The sequence below is a fragment of the Salvelinus namaycush genome, chromosome 19 (genome assembly GCF_016432855.1).
Source record: "Salvelinus namaycush isolate Seneca chromosome 19, SaNama_1.0, whole genome shotgun sequence".
In the NCBI taxonomy this organism is placed as follows: domain Eukaryota; kingdom Metazoa; phylum Chordata; class Actinopteri; order Salmoniformes; family Salmonidae; genus Salvelinus; species Salvelinus namaycush.
Window position 1 is genome coordinate 13701495 of NC_052325.1, and position 25086 is coordinate 13726580.

At 43.6% G+C, this 25086-nt stretch overlaps 2 protein-coding genes across 6 annotated transcripts in view; both read left to right on the top strand.

The window, feature by feature from the left end:
* The window catches only part of LOC120064164 (zinc finger protein RFP-like), a 29370-nt gene extending 10785 nt beyond the window's left edge, over positions 1-18585 (top strand). Inside the window, exons 1-4 of one of the 5 annotated variants that reach the window (XM_039014547.1) lie at positions 12109-12742; positions 13639-13870; positions 14093-16286; positions 16773-18584. In XM_039014547.1, coding sequence (XP_038870475.1) covers positions 16775-18445 — 1671 coding nt within the window. In that variant the 5' untranslated portion in view covers positions 12109-12742; positions 13639-13870; positions 14093-16286; positions 16773-16774 and the 3' untranslated portion in view covers positions 18446-18584. Of the gene's footprint in view, positions 1-12108; positions 12743-13638; positions 13871-14092 lie in introns of those variants that run through there. The other 4 variants (XM_039014544.1, XM_039014546.1, XM_039014545.1 and 1 more) reach the window with 4 other exon arrangements.
* A 99-nt stretch (positions 18586-18684) lies between these two features.
* Positions 18685-23822, top strand: gpr156 (G protein-coupled receptor 156). The gene is made up of 7 exons (XM_039014541.1): positions 18685-18987; positions 19527-19662; positions 19754-19864; positions 19963-20184; positions 20317-20553; positions 20969-21127; positions 21448-23822. Exons 1-7 carry the CDS (start codon positions 18860-18862, stop codon positions 22927-22929), a joined length of 2475 nt encoding a protein of 824 aa, XP_038870469.1. The 5' UTR covers positions 18685-18859; the 3' UTR covers positions 22930-23822.
* The last annotated feature ends 1264 nt before the right edge of the window (positions 23823-25086 follow it).

The window sequence follows — 25086 nt, forward strand, 5'->3', positions numbered from 1 at the left end:
AATGGTTGCATATCCCAGAGCCAATGTATTGCTGTGAGCCGGGTATGAGAGGGCTTTCAATGTTGTTCAGATGATGGATATACTTTTATAATGAATTATACGTCTTATTTATTTATTGTCCTATCATGGAGAACTACATTTTTTATTTATTTTTTTATAAATTATATCTAATTATTTATTATCCTATTTTAATGGTACGGTCCATGGCACTATACCCTAGACACCCACCTGAATGACCCAGATACTAAGGAGAAGTCCCTAACTGTTTTATGTGCCCGCTGTAAGCGGTCTGTATGCAGCTAAAATGAGGTCAGAGACCAAGAGCAGCACTGCCCCCTCAAGATTCTGAGCCTGCTTGGCAGGGTTGGTCCTGCAAAGCCAAAGCCCCATAAAGGGAGAGCATAATATACAAGGAAATTCTCAAAGCTGCTAATGAGAACCTTGACGACCTTGTACCTAGCCGGTGGGGATTCCGGTGGGGTGCCCCCACCCAGGCAGTGGCAGTGCTGGCAACACTAGCTGCAGTAACCCATGGGGAGGGGGTCACACTCGGACATTCAGAGAGGGGGTATATTATTGTGGCCCTGGCGGCACAAAATCAAAGTCGGACTGCATGGAGATGCGTGGGGACATGGTCATGACGGGTGGCCGTATTGTGGGTGTTTCAGGAATAAGGTGTACATTTGACCTCCATTATCTAGGATATGACAATGGTAAATAAATCTCTCAATTTTTGCTAATTTTTTGTGCGGTCTTGCAGGCCTTCTCATGCAGCTGCAACTGCAAGTGCATTTGTAAATCATGACCCATCTTGAGTTGGGCTCTGGGATGGTGCAATTGTTGAGAAAGTGAGCTTATGGTTGTGTGGGGGTAAGGGCTGAGTGTGTGTGGGTGTATGTGTGTATCCCACAACTGTTGCGAAGGAAGAAGTAAAAGATGTTAGGGACAATAGAGGATGATCCACAGATATATATAATACAAATCGAGGTGAGGGCAATGGAAATGCATATGGCAATTGATCTTCTTCAATTCGGTAAATGGCACTGTATGCTCTTTTCAAAGAATGGATCCCAGTCGGTTCAGGGCTATGGGATACAGGGGGTCGAGGGTGGTCTGCCGGGCATTGGGATGACAAGCCATCTCGAGATGAGGCCTTTTAGCGGGTGGAATAGTAGGGACCAATTGGAGGTTTACTTAGTAGAAATGCAAATATCATGGTACAACTATATAGACACTCAATCATTATGTTACTTTTTAATAGTACGTTTACAAAAATATATTCTGATTAAAAGAATGAAAGGTGTGTCTCATTATGGTAAGTGGTGAAATAAGTATAGCCAGTTACAATTGTAATGGCTTAGCAGATAATAAGAAAAGACGATCAGTATTTACCTGGCTAAAAGAGAAGGATTATAATATCTATTGTTTACAGGAAACCCATTCAACAGTTTTAGATGAAGTTTTGTGGAAAAAGAACTGGGGGGGCAAAATATATTTCTCCCATGGGCAAAGAAATTCAAAAGGGGTGATGGTTTTAATTAACAATAATTTTGATCCAAATGTGCAAATTGTCCAAACAGATCCTCAAGGTAGATGGATTATTTTAAATATGTTATTGGACAATAAACAAATATGGCTTGTTAACCTATACGGTCCGAATAATGATGATCCAAGCTTCTTTGAAAATATATATAAGAATTTATCAACTCTACAAGCAACACTAGACTCTATTATTATAGTGGGAGATTTTAATACGGTCTTAAATACCTCTATAGACCGGAAAGGAAATCACACTACAAACTATCACCCTCAGGCACTTAAGGAAATCATGAATGTCATGGATATATTGGAATTAGTGGATATATGGAGACTTAAATACCCTGATTTAGTGAGATATACATGGCGGAGGCTGAATCAAGCTAGTCGTCTTGACTACTTTCTTATACCATTCTCTCTGGCACCAAAAGTTAAAAAAGTGTTGATAGGGGACAGAATGCGGTCGGATCATCACATAATTGGCATATATATTTCTCTTACAGAATTTCCACGTGGGCGAGGATATTGGAAATTTAATCAAAGTCTACTAGATGATAAATTGTTTAGAACTAGGACAGAAGATTTTATAACTGACTTTTTCAGACATAACATAGGTACAGCAGATCCCCTTATTGTATGGGACACTTTTAAGTGTGCCTTTAGAGGCCATGCAATTCAGTACTCATCTATAAAACAAAGGGAATTTAGATCAAAAGAGTCCATATTAACAAAGGAAATTGAAGGACTAACAGTACAGTTAGATAGCAATAAAAACGGTACCATAGAGGCACAGAATAAGTTAGAGGAAAAACAAAAAGAAATGGAGGAACTTATTCAAGAAAGATCCAGTGTAATATATTATAAAAATAAAGCGAACTGGATGGAATATGGGGAAAAATGCACCAAATTCTTTTTCAATCTTCAATATAGAAATGCTACCAAAAAAAATTTATTAAAACTTGTTACAAATGATGGAGTCACGCATGATTCACCAAATGATATTTTGAAAGAGGAAGTAAAGTACTTTAAGAATATGTTTTCGTTTCAGGCTCCTCCATCTCCACTAACTGAAACTAATTGTATGGATTTTTTTCCTATTAATAATGTAAAATTAACATCTGTACAGAAAGACTCATGTGAAGGCCAAATTACAGAGGAGGAACTGCTTGATGCAATTGGGGCCTTTAAGGATGGGAAAACTCCAGGGCTGGATGGCATACCAGTGGAAGTATACAAAACTTTTTTTGATATACTCAAAGGACCATTATTAGCTTGTTTTAACCACTCCTATATAAATGGTAGATTATCAGACACGCAACAAGAAGGTCTGATATCGTTATTACTGAAACAGGACCCAAGTGGTATATATAAAGATCCAGTCCAATTAAAAAATTGGAGACCTCTTACACTTCAGTGTTGTGATGCAAAAATCCTAGCAAAATGCTTGGCGCATAGAATAAAAAAAGTTTTGTCAGATATTATTCATCCTAATCAGACAGGTTTTTTACATGGACGATACATTGGAGATAATATAAGGCAAGTACTGGAAACAATAGAACACTATGAAATATCGGGGACACCAGGTCTGGTTTTCATAGCTGATTTTGAAAAGGCTTTTGATAAAGTACGACTGGAGTTTATATATAAATGCCTAGAATATTTCAATTTTGGGGAATCTCTTATAAAATGGGTTAAAATTATGTATAGTAACCCTAGGTGTAAAATAGTAAATAATGGCTACATCTCAGAAAGTTTTAAACTATCTAGAGGAGTAAAACAAGGTTGTCCACTATCGGCATATCTATTTATTATTGCCATCGAAATGTTAGCTGTTAAAATTAGATCAAACATTAATATTAATGGATTAGAAATCCGTGGCTTAAAAACTAAGGTGTCATTGTACGCTGATGATTCATGTTTTCTTTTAAAACCACAACTAGAGTCTCTCCACGGCCTCATAGAGGATCTAGATACCTTTGCTATCCTCTCTGGATTAAAACCAAATTATGATAAATGTACCATATTACGTATTGGATCACTAAAAAATACACATTTTATATTGCCATGTAGTTTACCAATTAAATGGTCTGACGGAGATGTGGACATACTCGGTATAAAAATCCCAAAAGAAAGAAATGATCTCACTCCAATAAATTTTTATAGAAAGTTAGCAAAAATAGATAAGATCTTGCTACCATGGAAAGGAAAATACTTGTCTATTTGTGGAAAAATCACCCTGATTAACTCTTTAGTCATATCACAGTTTACCTATTTGCTTATGGTTTTGCCTACACCTAGTGACCTGCTTTTTAAATTATATGAACAAAAAATATTCCATTTTATTTGGAACGGCAAGCCAGATAAAATTAAAAGGGCCTATTTATATAACGAATATGAATTCGGAGGGCAGAAATTATTAAATATTAAAGCATTAGACCTCTCACTAAAGGCATCAGTCATACAAAAGTTATACTTAAATCCAAACTGGTTCTCTAGTAAATTGGTACGAATGTCTCATCCTATGTTCAAGAAGGGCCTTTTTCCCTTTATTCAGATTACACCTGCTCACTTTCGGTTGTTTGAAAAGGAAATAATCTCCAAAATATCCTTATTTTTTAAACAAGCCTTAGAAAGTTGGTTGCAATTTCAGTTTAATCCACCTGAAAGGACGGAACAAATAGTACAACAAATATTGTGGTTAAATTCAAATATAGTAATTGATAAAAAAACTGTATTTATCGAAGAAATGTTTAAAAAAGGTATAATTTTTGTGAATGATATCATAAATAGGACTGGTGGAGTTATGTCACACATGCAGCTAACACAGACATATGGAAATGTCTGCTCTACCCAAAATTACAACCAATTAATTGCAGCATTACCACAAAAATGGAAGAGGCAAGTAGAAGGGGAAAAAAGTAAGGAACTTGTATGTCGGCCCTGTATTAAAGAACATAAATGGTTAAAGAAAAGTGTGATAAATAAAAACATATACCAATTTCATTTAAGGACCAAAAAACTGACAGCTGTGCCATATAAATTGCAAAATAGTTGGGAAGAGATTTTCGATGTACCCATTCCATGGCACATGGTTTATGAATTGATACGCAAAACAACGCCGGATTCAAAACTTCGAATTTTTCAATTTAAATTACTGTACAAAATTCTTGCAACTAATAGAATGTTATATATATGGGGTATACAATCTTCCCAGCTCTGCAGATTCTGTTGTGAGGAGGCAGAGTCATTAGATCATTTATTTTGGTATTGTCCATATGTAGCTCGTTTTTGGTCACAGGTCCAGGAATGGCTGAAGAATTGCAACATTTGCCTAGAACTAACGCTACAGATAGCAATACTGGGGGATTTGAAAAGCCATAGTCAATCAATCAATAATATAATAATTATTTTAGCAAAAATGTTTATTTTTAATTTACAATCTGTAGAAGCTATGAGAATAGGAAGGTTCAAATCTTTTGTGAAGCATCACAGCACAGTTGAAAAATATATGGCAAATAAAAATCCGAAATGGATGATGTTGGAAGATAGATGGGAAGGGTTGAGTGGAACTGAAGGGTGGGACTAATAACAAGATAAACAATGTAGGGCATACGGGATCTGTGAAATGTGTATAGGTGCGGAGCTTTTGTGAAATAGCACAGTTACAAGTGGAAATAAAATTGGATGGACAACAGAAATAGAGGAAGGACTAAGAACAAACAAGAGAGAACTATTATAAAGTAGTCTGTGTCTGTAAAATAGGTATAAGATGTATAAATTGAAGGTAAAAGCAGAAGTGTTTATTAGTTTACTCCAATTGGGGGAGCGGTGGTAGGGTTGCGGGGAATAATAATAAAGGTATATTCTTTAAAAAAGTATGTATGTCTATATAGGTATGTGTATGTATATATGTATATATGTATGCATGCGTGTATGGATATATATATTTACCCAAAAAAATATGGGGGATTGGAAATGATGCAGACAATTACATTGGAAGCAACATTCTTTCCGCAATATTAAGCTGATCCACCCCAAAAAAAAAAAAAAAAAAAAAAAAAAAAAAAAAAAAAAAAAAAAAAGATAAGGGGCAGCACCGGGACAAGGGGCAGCACCGGGATAAGGTAGCTCAGGACAGAGAGATAGCTCAGGACAGAGAGGTAGGTCAGGATAGAGAGGTAGCTCAGGATAGAGGGGCAACTCCGGACTGAAGGGCAGCTCCGGACAGAGAGACAGCTCTGGACTGAGGGGCAGTTCTGGATAAATAGCAGCTCTGGGCTGAGGGGCAGCTCATGGCTGGCTGACGGCTCTGGACGCCCATGGCTGGCTGACGGCTCTGGACGCTCATGGCTGGCTGACGGCTCTGGACGCTCATGGCTGGCTGACGGCTCTGGACGCTCATGGCTGGCTGACGGCTCTGGACGCTCATGGCTGGCTGACGGCTCTGGACGCTCATGGCTGGCTGACGGCTCTGGACGCTCATGGCTCGCTGACGGCTCTGGCAGATCCTGTCTGGTTGGCGGCTCTGGCAGATCCTGTCTGGTTGGCGGCTCTGGCAGATCCTGTCTGATTGGCGGCTCTGGCAGATCCTGTCTGGTTGGCGGCTCTGGCAGATCCTGTCTGGTTGGCGGCTCTGGCAGATCCTGTCTGGTTGGCGGCTCTGGCAGATCCTGACTGACGAATGGCTCTAGCGGCTCCTGACTGACTAACGGCTCTGACGGCTCGGGACAGACGGGCGGCTCTAATGGCTCGGGACAGACGGATGGCTCAGACGGCACTGGGCAGACGGATGGCTCAGATGGCGCTGGGGAGACGGATGGCTCAGATGGCGCTGGGGAGACGATGGCTCAGATGGCGCTGGGGAGACGGATGGCTCTTGCCGGATGAGGCGCACTGTAGGCCTGGTGCGTGGTGCCGGAACTGGAGGCACCGGGCTAAGGACACGCACCTTCAGGCTAGTGCGGGGAGCAGGGACAGGGCACACTGGACTCTCAAAACGCACTATGGACCTGGTGCGTGGTACCGGCACTGGTGGCACCGGGCTGAGGGCACGCACATCAGGACGAGTACGGGGAGAAGGAACAGTGTGTACAGGGCTCTGGAGATGCACAGGTGGCTTAGTGCGTGGTGCCGGAACTGGAGGCACTGGGCTGGAGACACGCACCATAGGGAGAGTGCGTGGAGGAGGAACAGGGCTCTGGAAACGCACTGGAAGCCTGGTGCGTGGAGTAGGCACTGGTGGTACTGGGCTGGGGCGGGGAGGTGGCGCCGGAAATACCGGACCGTGCAGGCGTACTGGCTCCCTTGAGCATTGAGCCTGCCCAACCTTACCTGGTTGAATGCTCCCCGTTGCCCGACCAGTGCGGGGAGGTGGAATAACCCGCACCGGGCTATGTAGGCGAACCGGGGACACCATGCGTAAGGCTGGTGCCATGTAAGCCGGCCCGAGGAGACGTACTGGTGGCCAGATATGTAGGGCCGGCTTCATGACATCCGGCTCAATACTCAATCTAGCCCTACCAGTGCGGGGAGGTGGAATAACCCGCACCGGGCTATGAACACGTACAGGAGACACCGTGCGCTCTACTGCGTAACACGGTGTCTGCCCGTACTCCCGCTCTCCACGGTTAGCCTGGGAAGTGGGCGCAGGTCTCCTACCTGCCCTAGGCCCACTACCTCTTAGCCCCCCCCAAGAAATTTTTGTGGTTTCTTCTCGGGCTTCCTTGCTAGCCGCGTACCTTCATATCTCCGGTCTTGAGCTTGATTCTCCGGCTTCCAGCCACGTCTCCTTGCTGCCTCCTCATATCGCCGCCTCTCTGCTTTCGCTGCCTCCAGCTCAGCTTTGGGACGGCGATATTCTCCCGGCTGTACCCATGGACCTTTTCCGTCCAATATTTCCTCCCAACTCCAATAATCCTGTGTAGCAGGCCACTGCTCGAATTCACGCTGCTTGGTTCTGGTTCGGTGGGTGGTTCTGTAACGGCGTTCCTCCTCCTCTTCATTCGAAGAGGAGGAGCAGGGATTAAACCAAAATGCAGCTTTGCGATTTGACATGATATTTAATAAACAAAACAGAAAACACGACGAACACTTGAATAATTACAAAACAATAAAACGATGTAGACAGACCTGAACGTAAGAACTTACATGTAACACGAAGAACTCACGAACAGGAAAACAGACTACACAAAACCGAACGAACAAACAAACCGAGACAGTCCCGTGTGGCGCGACAAACACAGACACAGGAGACAACCACCCACCACAATCAATGTGAAAACACCTACCTTAATATGGCTCTCAATTAGAGGAAATGAAAACCACCTGCCTCTAATTGAGAGCCATACCAGGTCACCCTATAACCAACATAGAAACACATAACATAGACTACCCACCCAAACTCACGCCCTGACCGTCAAACACATACAAAATAACAGAAAACCGGTCAGGAACGTGACAATTTCCCTATTTTTCTTCACCTTTTCATTGTGCAGCTCCGTTGCCATGCGCGCTTGTTCGTTGAGCTGTAGATCCACTCGGGTGTCCCCAAAAGTTTTCAAAAGCACCATTGCTTGTAAGTGCCCAGCCGTACTTTGGTGTCTCGTTGCTGCCTTGGTTAGACAACTCAAGTTTGCAAAGCCAGTGTGGCTCCAAACACCAAATCGATCACTTGCAAATAATAGGCATTCCCAGCAGTACAGTTTGCAGTGCTTCTCGGAGCCTGTGAGCCATTGATAGCGCTCGTAGTTGGAACTTTGAAAGTGGCGAACGAACCCCTTTCCCGCCTGTAACAGGCTTTGTAGCGTCGGCGTCGGGCGACCTCTCCTTACAATGTCTAACTTTTCTTGAAAAGTTTGTCTTGAGAATGGCGTTATAATTATATCCTCGACCAAATCGATATCTTCTCCTCCTTCCGCCATTGTGGGTTGAAAAAACAGCTTAGTAGTACGCAAATTAATTTGTTTATCAAATTCAGTTTCCTAGTTCTGAGGTTCTGCATAGACCTGCCCATAGGACCTGCCTCTCAATATTGGTAATCCAATCAAAAGACGTGCACGCACTACGCCTGCTAGCTGGCTCCTGTGTAACACTGGAGCCAGCCAGCAGGCGTACAATAGCCAACTCTAAAGCTGATTGGTTGACACTAAATTTTAATTTCCATTCACTTTAAGCTACAAGCGCCCGCACTGTTGATTCTGAAGACCTGAGGGCAGATTTTAGACCCCTGGCAACACATGATGGCTGAATATGATTGGATAAAAGATCTAACATAAAGACCAGCCCTCCAAATCTCAACCTGGGGCTGGAAGCAGTGCAACCAAGAGGAAAGCTATGAAATGAAGAGTATAACTCTTACTCTGGGGAATAATTTAATACATATTTGTGGGAAAATATATTTAAAAAAATATTATATTCTGATGATGTTTAGGCCAGCAGAGAAGGCCTTGCTGGCCCTGACGGCCCACCACTGCATCTAACCCATAACACGTTGATCACTACTGCTAGGCCACTTATATAGTTATCAAATCAAATTTAATCAAATCAAATTTATTTATATAGCCCTTCTTACATCAGCTGATATCTCAAAGTGCTGTACAGAAACCCAGCCTAAAACCCCAAACAGCAAGCAATGCAGGTGTAGAAGCACGGTGTCTAGGAAAAACTCCCTAGAAAGGCCAAAACCTAGGAAGAAACCTACAGAGGAACCAGGCTATGAGGGGTGGCCAGTCCTCTTCTGGCTGTGCCGGGTGGAGATTATAACAGAACATGGCCAAGATGTTCAAATGTTCATAAAGGACCAGCATGGTCAAATAATAATAATCACAGTAGTTGTCGAGGGTGCAGCAAGTCAGCACCTCAGGAGTAAATGTCAGTTGGCTTTTCATAGCCGATCATTAAGAGTATCTCTACAGGCAGGCAGAACAGATGAAACTGGAGCAGCAGCACGGCCAGGTGGACTGGGGACAGCAAGGAGTCATCATGCCAGGTAGTCCTGAGGCATGGTCCTAGGGCTCAGGTCCTCCGAGAGAGAGAAAGACAGAGAGAAAGAGAGAATTAGAGATAGCATACTTAAATTCGCACAGGACACCGGATAAGACAGGAAAAGTACTCCAGATATAACAAACTGACCCTAGCCCCCCAACTCATAAACTACTGCAGCATAAATACTGGAGGCTGAGACAGGAGGGGTCAGGAGACACTGTGGCCCCATCCGACGATACCCCCGGACAGGGCCAAACAGGAAGGATATAATCCCACCCACTTTGCCAAAGCACAGCCCCCACACCACTAGAGGGATATCTTCAACCACCAACCTACCATCCTGAGACAAGGCCGAGTATAGCCCACAAAGATCTCCGCCACGGCACCACCCAAGGGGGGGCGCCAACCCAGACAGGAAGATCACGTCAGTGACTCAACCCACTCAAGTGATGCACCCCTCCTAGGGACGGCATGAAAGAGCACCAGTAAGCCAGTGACTCAGCCCCTGTAATAGGGTTAGAGGCAGAGAATCCCAGTGGAGAGAGGGGAACCGGCCAGGCAGAGACAGCAAGGGCGGTTCGTTGCTCCAGAGCCTTTCCGTTCACCTTCACACTCCTGGGCCAGACTACACTCAATCATATGATCCACTGAAGAGATGAGTCTTCAGTAAAGACTTAACCTGTCTAGCCCCCGGGTTCCGCTAGCGGAACCCCCCCCCCACATTCCACTGAAAAGGCAGCGCGCGAAATTCCAAAAATATTTTTTAGAAATATTTAACTTTCACACATTAACAAGTCCAATACAGCAAATGAAAGATAAACATCTTGTGAATCCAGACAACATGTCCGATTTTGTAAATGTTTTACAGCGAAAACACCACGTATATTTATGTTAGCTCACCACCAAATACAAAAAAGCACAGACATTTCTTTCACAGCACAGGTAGCTTGCACAAAACCCCCAAATAGAGATAGAATTAGTCACTAACCAAGAAACAACTTCATCAGATGACAGTCTTATAACATGTTATACAATAAATCTATGTTTTGTTCGAAAAATGTGCATATTTCAAGTATAAATCATAGTTTTACATTGCAGCTACAATCACAAATATCACCAAAGCAGCTAGAATAACTACAGAGAGCAACGTGAAATAGGTAAATACTCATCATAAAACATTTATGAAAAATACATGGTGTACAGCAAATGAAAGACAAAGATCTTGTGAATCCAGCCAATATTTCAGATTTTTTAAGTGTTTTACAGCGAAAACACAATATAGCATTATATTAGCTTACTACAATAGCCAACCACACAACCGCATTCATTCACCGCAAAGGTAGCGATCGCAAAAAAACAGCAAAAGATATAAATGTATTCATTAACCTTGACAAACTTCATCAGATGACAGTCCTATAACATCATATTACACAATACATATATCTTTTGTTCGAAAATGTGCATATTTAGCGGTACAAATTGTGGTTTTACAATGTGAATACGTAGTCAAAATGCACAAAATTGTCCGGAGAAATCTTGGACAGTCACCTAATCTAATCAAATAATTCATCATAAACTTTACTAAAAAATACATGTTGTACAGCAAATGAAAGATACACTAGTTCTTAATGCAACCGCTGTGTTAGATTTTTAAAAATAACTTTAGTACGACATACAGCTTACGTTATAGCGAGACAGCGCCCAAAATAAGGGCGGAAAATATGACTAAACATTTTCAACAGAAATACGAAATAACATCATAAATGGTTCCTACTTTTGATGAGCTTCCATCAGAATGTTGTACAAGGGGTCCTTTGTCCAGAATAATCGTTGTTTGGTTGTAGAATGTCCTCTTCTCCTGTCGAATTAGCAACCAAAGCTAGCCATGTGGCGCAAACGTACCCAACTTCACATGACGCAAAGAAAAGAAAATTACGAAAATCGCAATTAAACGTTCAATAAACTGATATAACTCGGTTTAAAATAACTACTTTATGATGTTTTTATCACATATATCAAATAAAATCAGAGCCGGAGATATCTAACGTCTATACCGAAAGCTTTTCAGAACGCAGTCTGGGGTTCCTTCTCGCGCCTTCCAAGACAATGAAAATTCCAGACACGTCATTCCAAAAGCTCTTGTTCGGCCTCAGATCAAGCTAGACACCCCATTCCACCTCTCACTGCCTGTTGACATCTAGTGGAAGGCGTATGCAGTGCATGTAGATCCATAGATTTCAGGCAAATGAATAGGAAGGCCCTGGAACAGAGCCTCGATTTCAGATTTTTCACTTCCTGACAGGAAGTTTGCTGCAAAATGAGTTCTGTTTTACTCACAGATATAATTCAAACGGTTTTAGAAACTAGAGAGTGTTTTCTATCCAATAGTAATAATAATATGCATATTGTACGAGCAAGAATTGAGTACGAGGCCGTTTAAATTGGGCACGATTTTTTCCCAAAGTGAAAATAGCGCCCCCTATCCCAAAGAAGTTGAGACCGAGTCTGCGTCTCTCACATGGGTAGGCAGATCATTCCATAAAAATGGAGCTCTATAGGAGAAAGCACTGCCTCCAGCTGTTTGCTTAGAAATTCTAGGGACAATTAGGAGGCCTGCGTCTTGTGACCGTAGCGTACGTGTAGGTATGTACGGCAAGACCAAATCTGAAAGATTATAAACATACTAAAACGTGCTCAAGTCAATTAGTCCGTTTCCAACAGTCCCTCATCTGGAACAGTGATCACCCCCCTCTCTCCCGGCTCTCATTCGTCTGGCGTATCTTCATTTTCTTCTTTGGATAGCTTTACAGTTCATCCTCCCAATGGCACACATGTAACTCACGCATGTCAAAGTGAATGGCCCTTGATAATGTCCCCGATTTCAATATCTGGGGAATAATCTGATTTTCCCAAGCAGACAAAGCACACGAATGTCTCACCACCAACCTTTACGGTCCATTCTGTATTGTCCATTTCTGTCTTGTCCATTTTACAACCAGTACACCAGCAGCATGAGATAAGTTTGGACATGATCTCTCTCCATGCTCACTCCACGTGGACGGTCTCAGGACTCATGCTGCGCTCCTGAAAGAAAAGGCATTGATAGCTTCGACTGGATGCTGTACACCGTTTGCTGGCTCGGACTCATGTCTCAGGTAGAAGTGGTGGAGGACAGGGTCATAGTGAACACCATTGTCGCAATTTCTTCAGCCAGTTAGAGGGGGTAAGGCTCACACTGTTCTCGGTCGAATAATCCCTTCCATGCATCTAGAATCAGTCTGGGGTCGCTATCGCCATAACCTTGAGAGAGGACAGACCAAAACAACAGTTTAGGGCATTTCTGATTCAGGAAATCCAGACAAACTGTTCACTGTATGACTAATTATTACATTCCCAATATCGTTAATACAAATGTCTAAGACAAATGTCAATGAGAATAACAACACACTGTTGAAACCATTTTGCAAATTGGCTTATACTCCCCTATCATATTGGCGATCTCACAGCAGAGTTACAGGGTCAGGGAGTTAGAGGGGTAACCTTTTGAGAGAATCCCTGACCATACAGCAGACTCAATCTGGTGAGATTTGTATTGAAGCAAAGACAAAAACAATACAAACAAAACAACAACAGCAATACACTTCTTCATATTTACCAGCATTTACATATTATACTTAAATCTCAGGGTGATCACGCCTCACCAGAAAGTCAGAACAGAGGTCACCATTAAGTGAGTCTGTTCTTTCCCTTTTCTTTCCCTGTATTTCAGACTAATTATTTAAAGAAAGTTCAAACATTCTGTGTACCAGGTTTGCATTGGGTTTTTCAGTACATTTCAGTACATGTTGCCCTTTGCCTCCCTCCTTAGGCCATTCATATTCAACAGTAACATATACGAACAGAATATGAACTTTATGCACTTCCCCTTTTCTCACTCAGTAACTTTCCACGTCACTCAGTAACTTTCCACATACCTAGTTCCTGTTTACCCTTCCATGACCCCTAACATACACATTCCTTACACGTGTAAAGTAATCAATACATTCTAGTATGGTAACATGAATAAGTATATTTCAAGCTATAATCCAACAGAATGTTCTTGATGTCTTGTACACCCAGTGTAGGAAGATCTGCTCCTTTAAGAGATGGAGAAGAAAGCTCAAAGTCTTTCAATATGGTGTTGGGAGGAGCCTGTTGCTGAAATGAAACTAAACAGCAGAGCTGAATGTTGAGGACCTGAAGACATTTCCTCCTTATACATTTCTCTGAACACTTGCCAGTCCCCTGAACTCAGTCTTACTTTGGGATTCAAGAGAAAAAGAAGATAATTCAACAATACACATCATCTCAGGTAAGAAGAGACAGAGAAAATCTTAGAATTTTTGTATTTTATCGTAGCTTCTCTTGTATGTAGTGTGTTTGAAGTTTATTTTTGTTAAAGAGTATGTTTAGAAACGATAGCATTCAAGAATAGAAAAGAAAATACATAAGCATAATTCTGGTGTGAATGCCAAGATAACACAGATTGTTGATTCATTCAGGAAAGTTGATTTCACTTTCTGTTTGTTCCCAGGCATGGCGTCAGCTAACAATCCACAGTCTGAAAGGCAGTTAATATGCAGTATCTGTGAGGAGGTGCTCAAGAAACCAGTCACAACCCCATGTGGGCACAACTTCTGCATGGATTGTATCAGAGAATACTGGAAAAACAATGTCCTGTGCCAGTGTCCACAGTGCAAGGAGAAATTCCCTAACATATCTGAGCTAAAAGTCAATACTCAATTATCTAAAATGGTTGATGAGTTCTGGAATCCATTTGTGGTAAACACCACAAGCCCCCGGGACCAATGCCTGGACCATCCTAGAGAGGTGTCCCATGATATCTGTGTTGGGAGGGAGATCAAGGCTGTGAATTCTTCTTTTGAGGCCTCTTACTGTGAGACTCCCCTGGAGCCCAATCAGAGAGTCGCAACCTTGAGGAGACAACAGCATGTAGAGAATCCTGAAGAACATATGTGTGAGAGGCATGGGAGATGTCTGGAGTTCAAGACCGACTACAATATCCACAACACTGTCGCTCTTGAAGTGGAAACCAGAAAGAATAATGTACAGTTAGGAAAGGCTGAAGTGCAGCAGATGATTCAGGGCAGACAGCAGAAAATGATTGAGATCAGAAATAGAATACAATCTAGCGGAATAAATGCAGAGCAAGAGGTAGAGAACAGTTGTCAGACCTTTAGAGCTTTAATGCGCTCCATTGAAAGAAGCCAGGCTGAACTCAATGAGGTGATTTCAGAAAAGCAAAAGGAAACCAAAAGGCTGGCTGAAGGGCTCATTAAAGAGCTGGAGCAGGAAATCACTGACCTAAAACTCCTCCAGAGCTCACCATCCCTGTGCACCTCTCCACCCACCAAGGACTGGTCTGAGATCAGGGTTCAGAGTGTTGAGAATGTCGGCATGGTGAGGAAAGCTGTGAAGAGAGCTGGCTCTCAGTTTGAAGATGCACTGAAGAGTGAAATGAAGAGGTTGTGTGAGGCTGAGCTCAAGGTTATTCAGCAGTGGTCAGTGGATGTAACTCTGAACCCTGATACAGCTCATCCCAATCTCACTCTCTCTGAAGATGTGAAACAACTTAGACATCCCGGTAGACGACAGAACTACCCTGGCAATCCAGAGAGGTTCTTCTATATTGCCAGCGTCCTGGGAAAGGAGGGCTTCTCCTCAGGAAGATTCTACTACGAGGTGCAGGTGAAGGGAAATAGTCTCTGGAGTGTAGGAGTGGCCAGAGCGTCCATTAAAAGAACGATTCATGCAGCAAAGCCTGAGAATGGACTCTGGACTATCCAGCTGGGGAAAGGGAATGTCTACAGGGCCTGCACCACTGACCCTACCCCCCTCTCCCTGAGTGAGAAGCCCCAGAAGGTGGGGGTCTATGTGGACTATGAAGATGGTGAGGTCTCCTTTTACAATGCCCAGGCCAGGTCTCATATCTACTCGTTTACCGATTGTTCCTTCACTGAGAAACTTTACCCGTACTTCAACCTTGGGGTTTGTGGCATTGACAAAATGTCAGCACCGTTGATCATCTCTCATGTGAGCCAATCAGATTGAGATTTAACTCGTATCGATTACATTCTAAAGAAAACTGAACATTCCATGCATTGATTTATATTGAATATTTAGAGAGGTATATATTGTATCTTACCAGGAAATCTAGAATCACATTTGCTGGGCTTTATTGTGATGTCCATTACGATTGTATGATGACATACTGAAAATGCAGCTCATTACTAATCCTGCCCCACTATGTCTCTGTATCTAATTTATGTGGAAATATTAAATTGAATCCTCTTTGCATTGAACTGATCTGAAATGTACATACTTTTTTCAATGGTTTTGTTATTTGGGCAGGTCCTCAGTAAATCTTCTGGGCTACAGCACAATAAAAGCTTTGTGAACTCCTACATAATATGAACAGGAAGTGTGAATGTATTAGATACATGGCAACCATAATACATGGTTCAGCTGAGAGAGTCCTGTCATGTTACGGGTTAATTCAGCCATGTACTGTACCTTTAAGAGCAGCTGCATTTCAGCTTAGCAGTAAGGGACCAGGACAAGCCATGGTAATGTCACCTTCTAAAATGAGACTAAACTAGAGAACTTTGTGCTTTAGCATGACCAAATTCCCTCACAAATCTCTCTACACAGCCTAGTAGAGTACAAAATATATCGTCTTTGACATTGCTGTTCTTCTGAATACAGAGGTGAGTGGAGGTTCTTTCATTTGTGCTGTGTTGTCTGTTGTGTTAGGTTGTTTATTCAAGTTTCAACACCTGTCCCTCCCAGCCCAGTTATAAATATAATCAAGGGGAAGAATACAGTTATATATATATATTTTAAAATTGTATTACATTACATTTAATGTGTATACAGTAGGCTGGATTTAGAGACAGATTGAATTTGACAGGTGAGGATGTCGTCACTGTCCCTTTTAATTTCTTTATCTGTTAGGCTGTATTAGACTTCTCAGCACATGTTAATAAATGCATATTTCTGAATTAAATATAAAATCATATGATTGGTACCATTGGTTACATGTATTGAGAAAGCTATTTGGGTGTGCTGTAACTGCACAGAGCGTGGTGGTCTACTGTAAGCTAGAAAAAAACATTCCAGTAAAAGAATTCCAAGGTCGAGAGCCAACTGATTCCATGAAGTCCCATGTGGTTTATTTTTGGATCTCTTCCCAGACATGGCTTCCGTCAGCAGCCTGCTGTCCGAGGAGCAGTTCCTGTGCCCCATCTGTCTAGATGTGTTCACCAGCCCAATCACCACCCCGTGTGGACACAACTTCTGCAAGGACTGCATACATGGCTACTGGCATATCACCAGCCCGTGCCAGTGTCCCATGTGTAAGCAGAAATTCAGCAGAAGACCTGAGCTCAAAGTCAATACTTTCATAGCTGAGATGGCTGATCAGTTCAGAAGGTCAGTTGAAATTAGGGCTACTGCTACTAGTACACAGGACCAAACCCAAGCAGCCCAACCTGGAGAAGTGCCCTGTGACGTCTGCACTGGGAGGAAAATCAAGGCCTTGAAGTCCTGCCTGGAGTGTCTGGCCTCTTACTGTGAGACTCACCTAGATCCTCACCATATACTGGCCACCTTCAAGAAACACAATCTGATTGAGCCTGTGATTAACATAGAGGACAGAGTGTGTAAGCGGCACCAGAAAATTCTGGAGCTGTTCTGTAGAAGTGACCAGACGTACATGTGTCAGGTTTGCACTGAGAAAAGACATAAGAAACACAATGTTGTCCCTTTGGAGGAAGAAAGCAGAGAGAGGAGGGCTCAGCTGGGGAATATGGAAGATGTAATGCAGCAGATGATTCAGGGTCGACTGCAGAAAGTGAAGGAGATCAAACACACAGTACAATCAGGCAAAATAAATGCAGAGAGAGAGATTAGGGAGAGCTTGCAGATCTTCACTGCTCTGGTGCGCTCCATTCAGAGAAGCCAGGCTGAGCTCATTGAGGTGATTGAAGAGAAGCAGAAAGCAGCAGAGAGGCGGGCTGAAGGGCTCATTAAAGAGCTGGAGCAGGAAATCACAGAGCTAAAGAGGAGAAGCACTGGGGTGAAGCAGCTCTCACTCACTGAGGACCACCTCCACCTCATCCATAGCTTCCCATCCCTGTGCACCCCTCCACCTGCCAAGGACTGGTCCGAAATCAGAGTTCAAAGTGTTGTGTACGTAGGAACAGTGAGGAGAGCTGTGAGGAGAGCTGGATCCCAGTTTGAGGAGACACTGAAGAATGAAGTGAAAAGATTATGTGAAACAGAACTTACAAGAACTCAGCAGTGTGCTGTGGATGTGACGCTCGACCCTGATACAGCTCACCCTAAACTTATCCTCTCTGACAACGGTAAACAAGTGGCCCACGGCAATACAGCGCTGAATCTCCCTGACAACCCCGAGAGGTTTTACCCTGGTATCAGTGTCCTGGGGAGGGAGGGCTTCTCCTCAGGGAGGTTCTACTACGAAGTGCAGGTGAAGGGGAAGACAGAGTGGGACATAGGAGTGGGAAGAGAGTCTGTCAACAAGAAAGGAGGGAATACCCTAAACCCTGTACATGGCTACTGGACAGTAGGCCTGAGGAACAGGACTGAGTACTGGGCTCTGACGACCCCTCCTGTCCCGCTGCCACTGGTCGATAAGCCCCAGAGGGTGGGGGTGTACGTGGACTGGGAAGAGGGGCAGGTGTCCTTTTACGATGTGGATTCCAGATCTCATATCTACTCGTTCACCGGTTATATCTTCACAGAGAGACTCTATGCATACTTCAACCCCCGAAAGAATAACGGCGGGGTCAACTCAGCGCCATTGGTGATCTCGCCTGTCAGTGACGTTACCTCCTCACCTTAACCTTTCACATATCACCTCTTCTTAGAATAGGACACTGAGTGTTGTGTCAGCTTTATTTGTTAAAGAAGCTTGTGACAAAATATATTTTCTCTATCTCTTGTATTGTGTGGTTGATTTAATAAAGATGTAATTAATATTAATAAAGGTTCATAAAAGTTGTCTGTTTTCTGTGCCTTGGGCTTGCAAATTTGTATGCAATATATTCATGAGGCGATACAAAAAAAAACCCAGGTTGAAGGTTTTGGGCATACTCCAATCATTCCAGAATGCAAATGATAGCAACTAAAACACATACAATACTCTTAACATGATCAACACATACACAAACACACAAACACAAAGTTACTGTATTTACTCAAGTGTTTCCCATTAGTGTAGATATTCTAATTGAAATGTGATTGACATCTACTGTAGATGGGAGTGGAGCTGCAGAGGCAGTCTCTCTCCCCAGTGCTCTGTGCAGTGGTCTGGACTATTCTCTCCTGTGGCATCCTGCTGGCGTTCTGCTGCCTGCTCTTTACCCTGCGCTTCAAGAACAACAGGTATACATATACCCACACTACAGTGCCTTCAGAAAGTATTCAACTCCCTTGACTTTTTCCACATTTTGTTGCGTTACAAAGTGTGATTATAATGGATTTAATTTGATTTAACAACTAAAACTTAAAATAAAAATAAAAATATATATATGTATTTAAATAAAAATACGTTTTTGCTCAAAACTTTGGGGGCAAAATAAAATCACCTGAGGGCCGAATTTGGCTTTGGGCCGCCTATTGGGAACCCTGCTGTACAGGCTTCCTTCTTTTCACTCTGTCATTCAGCTTCATGTTTAATTAATTATTATTATTAATTTTTTTAAGAATTCCACTTTGACATTATGGGATATTGTGTGTAGATTAGTGACCCCAAAAAATGGAATTTAATACATTTTAAATTCAGGCTGTAACACAACAAAATGTGGAAAAAGTCAATACTTTGAATACTTTCTGAATGTACTATAAAAGCATATATAAATGCTCAAATCGATACACAGATGTGAACATTCTAACTTTTGTGTTTGTTCCTCTCTCTGTCTCAGGATAGTGAAGATGTCTAGTCCTAACCTCAATGTGCTGACTCTGTGTGGGAGTGTCCTCACCTACAGCAGTGGATTCCTATTCGCTTTTGAGGAACGCACCCACCTACAAGTTGGAGGAGTGAGAGCTATACTACAGGTAAGAACACACACACACACACACATTGCTCTAATGGTGCCGTGCTGTGTGATATTATGGGATGTCCTGATGTTATTGTGGTGTATCCTAGGCCAGGATCTGGATGTTTTGTATCGGCAGCACTCTGGTATTTGGGCCCATCCTGGGGAAAACATGGCGTCTGTACAGAGTATTCACCCAACGCGTGCCTGACAAGAGAGTGGTAAGCAGGCTGCTGCTCTCACTGTCTCTCTGGTTCAAGTGTGTAGTAGAGTGGGTGTGTTGCACGGTGTATTACTGAACTCTATGTGCGTGTTTCAGATCATCAGAGACATCCAGTTGATGGGCTTGGTAGCTCTGTTGATTCTGCTGGACCTGCTGGTTCTGACTGCCTGGAGTCTAACCGACCCGGTCAAATGTGCACTGTCCATTGGGGCTATGGTCAAGGTGGTGGAGAGGGAATTGTCCTACTCTCTGTCTCAGCTGGACTCCTGTTCCTCTCTCTATTCAGACCTGTGGTTTATCCTCCTCGCTGTGATGAAGGTAAAGCATACAACTGGAAGAAAGGCTCAGATAAACATGAGAGCACATTATAGCTGTTTCCTCTGAGTTTGTGTTGGTTTGTCATAGTAAACATGTCATGAACGTTATGTGGTTATGTTGCGTTCTCTCCAGGGTGGCCTGCTCCTGTATGGGACCTACCTGGCCGGTCTGACCAGCAACGTCAGCCTCCCTCCGGTCAACCAGTCCCCCACCATCATGACCGCGGTCAGCCTGGTCACCCTGTCCACGGCGGTTGCAGTCCCAGTGTCACGGTTCCTGCAGACCTGGCCTAACGTGGTCTATAGCGTGGTAGCTGGAGCCATCTTCATCTGTACCCTCGCCACCAACTGTATGCTGTTTGTACCTCAGGTGAGAGAGACAGTTACCACACATCACAAAAAGACGGACAGAGCAGAAACCCCTGTCATTTATGACAGGCCCAATTCGAGTGTCTACATGAGTGTTTCCCATACCTCACCGTAGTGTGTGTGTTAACAATGCTGTGTGACTCAAACAAACACACACATTGATCCATGAGTTCACACGCTACAGCCTCCGCCAACAAGTTAATGACTCCCCATAAGTAACTGGTGGTGAGCTGATGTTATGATACAGGAATGCATCCTGGACGGAAAGAAAGGAAGTACAATGAGCAACACACACACCTGGAGATTCAATGGTATGCTCAAAGACTGGCACATTTGTCTGACAGTTATCTGACTATCCATCACAATCCCCCTCTTCCTCTCCCCTCTTTCCACCCCTCTTGGTCCCATCTTCCCAGTTAACCCAGTGGCGTCGGTTTGAGGAGGAGCACAACAACCTTAGCCAGATGGCGAAGTACTTTAGCAGCCCCAGTAAGAGTGTCCACTCTGTCTACAGCCAGGATGAAGTCTACTATCTACTGGGGGAGAACAACTCTATGAAGAGGCTCCTCAATGAGGTAGTCAGTGTGTAGGCTATGTATTCTTTTAACCCTCACTCGCCCCCTAACGGTTATAAAAGGTAGTGAAATACTCTCCTTACTGACTAAAATGGTCCCTACATGGTCCTGTATTCAGAATAATCTCTGTGACCCCTCAACACTATAGTATATACCTAAACTTGTTTACTTTGTATTCTGAATACCCTTCTACTCATCACTAACTTCACCTATAACCTTTAACCCGACACCAATCTTTAGGTTAACCTTTAACCTGACTCTTGTTGTTGATGTTTTTTGTTTTGAGGGGGATTTAAAAGTTTGTTGTTGTCATTTGGCAGAAGAATGCTGTAATTGACAGTCTGCAGGAGCAGGTGAACAACGCCAAAGACAAGCTATTGCGCCTCATGTCCAATACCCACCCTCACGAGGACCAGGAAATGGACTCTTCCACCACCAACCTCCACTCCTCCTCCACCCAGACCACAGTGGTGCCGTCCGACTGCTCTCCAACTCCCCTGCCACAGAGGGACGTAGCAGAACCTACCCCCTCTTCTCCTCCCTTCTCTCCACCTGCTCAGTCTGCTCCTCCCACTACTTCTGCTCTCTGTACACCTCCTTCTGAATCGACCTCTGCTCCTCTCTCTTCTTCTCCCCCTCCTGCCCTCTCTTTTCCCCCAGGGGATTGTGTGAGTGTTAAACCGTGCAGTGTAGAGTTTGGCTCATACATCCAGGGTGCAGGGATGGAGACAGAGGCAGGGGGGTGTAAGGTTGAGGGGACTGTGTCCCAGCAGCAGTGTGGAGCGGAAAGGTCTCACCTCCCAGTCTCCCCTCAGCCCTCTGTTTCTTCCAAGATAGGAGTCAGAACACCAGGGGAGATGGGAGGGACACAAACCACACCCTCCTGTCAGTCAAACTATGTCACTTCCTCATCCACTCTCCCCCCGGTGGGTTTGGCCCCTGCTCAGTCGGAACTGTCAGGTTGCCATGGCGATACCACATCACCATGGATGGCAGGTGTCAGGCAGGCAGGGTTTGTGAGCAGTGAGCAGCTGCAGGAGATACTCCAGGAACTGAGCGTGGACGCTGTCATGGAAACGGCCCTCCGCTCACCAAATCACAGCAGGGGGTTCAGGAGACCCTCTCAACCCTCCTCGACCAATCCCTCTGTTCTCTCTCCTCTCTCCCTCTGCACTCCTCATTCCCCCAATCCCCCTCTCCTCTTCCGCTACCCTAGTATCTCCCCCTACGTAATGAGGAAACGCAGACCTCCATTCCATTCCCCAAGAGGGGGGCCTCCACCCTGTTACTACCCAGGCTCCGAGCCTCCTGGTTGGGGAAGGAGGAGCGACACGGGGCTCTCACAACCAGACAAGCACCCCTCAAAAACACAACCTCTGCTCAATCCTGTCGCCACAGAGACTAATCATCTCCACCTCGACGACAGTGATGGAGAAGAAGGGCTAGAGGCGTGGCACAGGGTAACAAACAGGTGCGGGAGGTGCGGCTCAAGGCGGGAGCACCGGCCACCACCCCTTCGAAAATGCCCTCCAGATGGTGACGGGGGTGGTGAGGGAGGGCCAGACAGAGACCGTGGCAGGGACTCGTATGGTTACTGGGACTCAGACTCCAGCAGCTTGGCTGACTACTCCTACTACCATCGTCCCTACTGCGACGCCTGCCTGCAACACGGCTCCTACCCCTCCAGCGACAGCTCCTCCTCAGACTCCTCGGACAGTGAGTATGGCGGCTTCACCAGCCTCTGCCGCTCCACACATCCGGTGGTCAACTTCAAGGAGGACCTCAAACCGACCTTCGTATGAGCCTGTCTGGAACCTAGACTGAACCGGTGCTGCGGAAGAATCATTCAAGTCAAACTGTGTTGTAATTTACTTTCAATGGCCAGTTCACGGCCGAACAATTGAGTTTACACACTGTTGTAACACTATTTAGAAGTGGTAAATTGAGCAGGAACTAATGCTAGAAAAGCTTGCCTTGTACCCATCCAAGATGGCTAATTTGAAGGAAAAACATCTGATTTTGAATTCAACAATGAATCTTCCTTATCTATGTGTGGAGTACGAGTACCCTAGCAACACATTACCTCACAGCAATCACATTACAGGCTTTTTAATTGGTTGCAAGTGCTTTAGAAATGGGACCAAGATGCAGTGTGTTGTTCAATGGGTCGAGTTTGTTGTATGGTGATTGGGATCTGATTTTAATTTATTGACTTTGTCTTTAACTTATTGCACTGACTGCCATTGTCTCTAGGTCATGTTAAAGAAAATGTATATTTGTAGCTAAATAAGATACAATATTTAGATCATATAGATTGTTGCATGTTACAAAAAAACACTGGATTTTATTGATCTGTTACCATCTCTTTTAATCCCCCCTACCTTGAATAGAGCCCACCAGGGATGGAGTGCAGGGTCACCATTGTAAAGAATACTATTATATCCATTTTGTCTGAGTTTTTATGATCTTTATGCTTTTGTTTACCTTTTTATACATCAAAATCCCTCAATGCACTACGTTGGTAATGTTATTGATTTGAGTGTTATGTGTGTGTGAGTGCGTGCGTGCATGTGTGTGGCGTGCATGTGTGTGTGCACAATGTACTGAAATCATTGCATTTTAATTGGAAGCTCTGCCTCCAATTCTATCAATTGTAATTCTCTGTGAGCTGATTGATTATTAAATTACCTGTTGGCATTTGTCCTCCGGTCCCCTCTGGTCCCAATTCACCCAGTCTGCCTGTAGATTACTTCTGTCTCTCAATGCTTCTCATAAGAGGATGCAACTCTATTCATTTTCAGAATGAATGAGTTTAGGTAATTTGATTTTTTTCTCTGGTGTTAATGATACAGTATGTACCGAAGACGTAGGGAGTCAGGAAGCAGGTGCAGTCGGTGAGTTTAATAGGAACGAACATAGAGTGAATACAAAAACAGGAGTAGCGTCTGAACATGAAAACAAACAATACTGCCTGATGGGTGATACAACGGGGGAGCGGGAGTAAACGTGACACAGTAACTGCATAGTATAAAAGCTGATGACCTTATAGACTTTTGTAAGCGCTCTAAACTCATAAATCCAATGCTAAACAGTGAAAATGCCACCATAAGACTGTTCGCTGTTGGATTATTTGGCACTGAACTAGCTCATAAGACCATTAAGAATGAATAAATAACATTCTTTATGTTGCATTATTCCCTTATAGCACCAACCTGAGATAGACAAAAGAAGAGCAAAACATTTAGAGAGGTAGTGCTTTTTTCTCTCGCATTCAATCATCTCTCTCCTTTCATTCCTTAAGGCTCTTTCATCCCAGTTTGTCTTTAATACACTGATTTGTGTGTGTGTGTGTGTGTGTGTGTGTGTGCTCCCACGCCCCGGGAAGTGTTTGCTTAAAGAGAAAGCAGCATCTCCCATTATTTCTGTACTACTGCCTCTGTTTCTGATGCTGGTCTTCTTTTTCCTGCATCGTCACTGCTGAAAGACCACACCGGGGAAAAAACTCCCTTTGATACAGCATCCTCAGATGAACATAAAATACATAAAAGAGTACACATAAACAGCACATAAGCCCCTTTAACTTCTTAGACAGCAGATGACTTGAGTAGGGTTCTCCTGTGGAGCAACCATCAAGGATGACTCATTTCTATCCTTCAAGATGGTTTTATGTTCAAGATCACATATTGTGTATAATAGTGTACCAATCACGGTGACCTGGGCTCTAAAGCCTTAATGAGGATAAGCATAATGTGTGTGTGTGTGTGTGTGGCTTCACATACTGTTGGCCTACTAATGTAATGACATTGTAATGACATAATAATAGCCAATGATCCCTTACCCTCCGACCACACACACACACACACACACACACACACACACACACACACACACACACACACACACACACACACACACACACACACACACACACACACACACACACACACACACACACACAC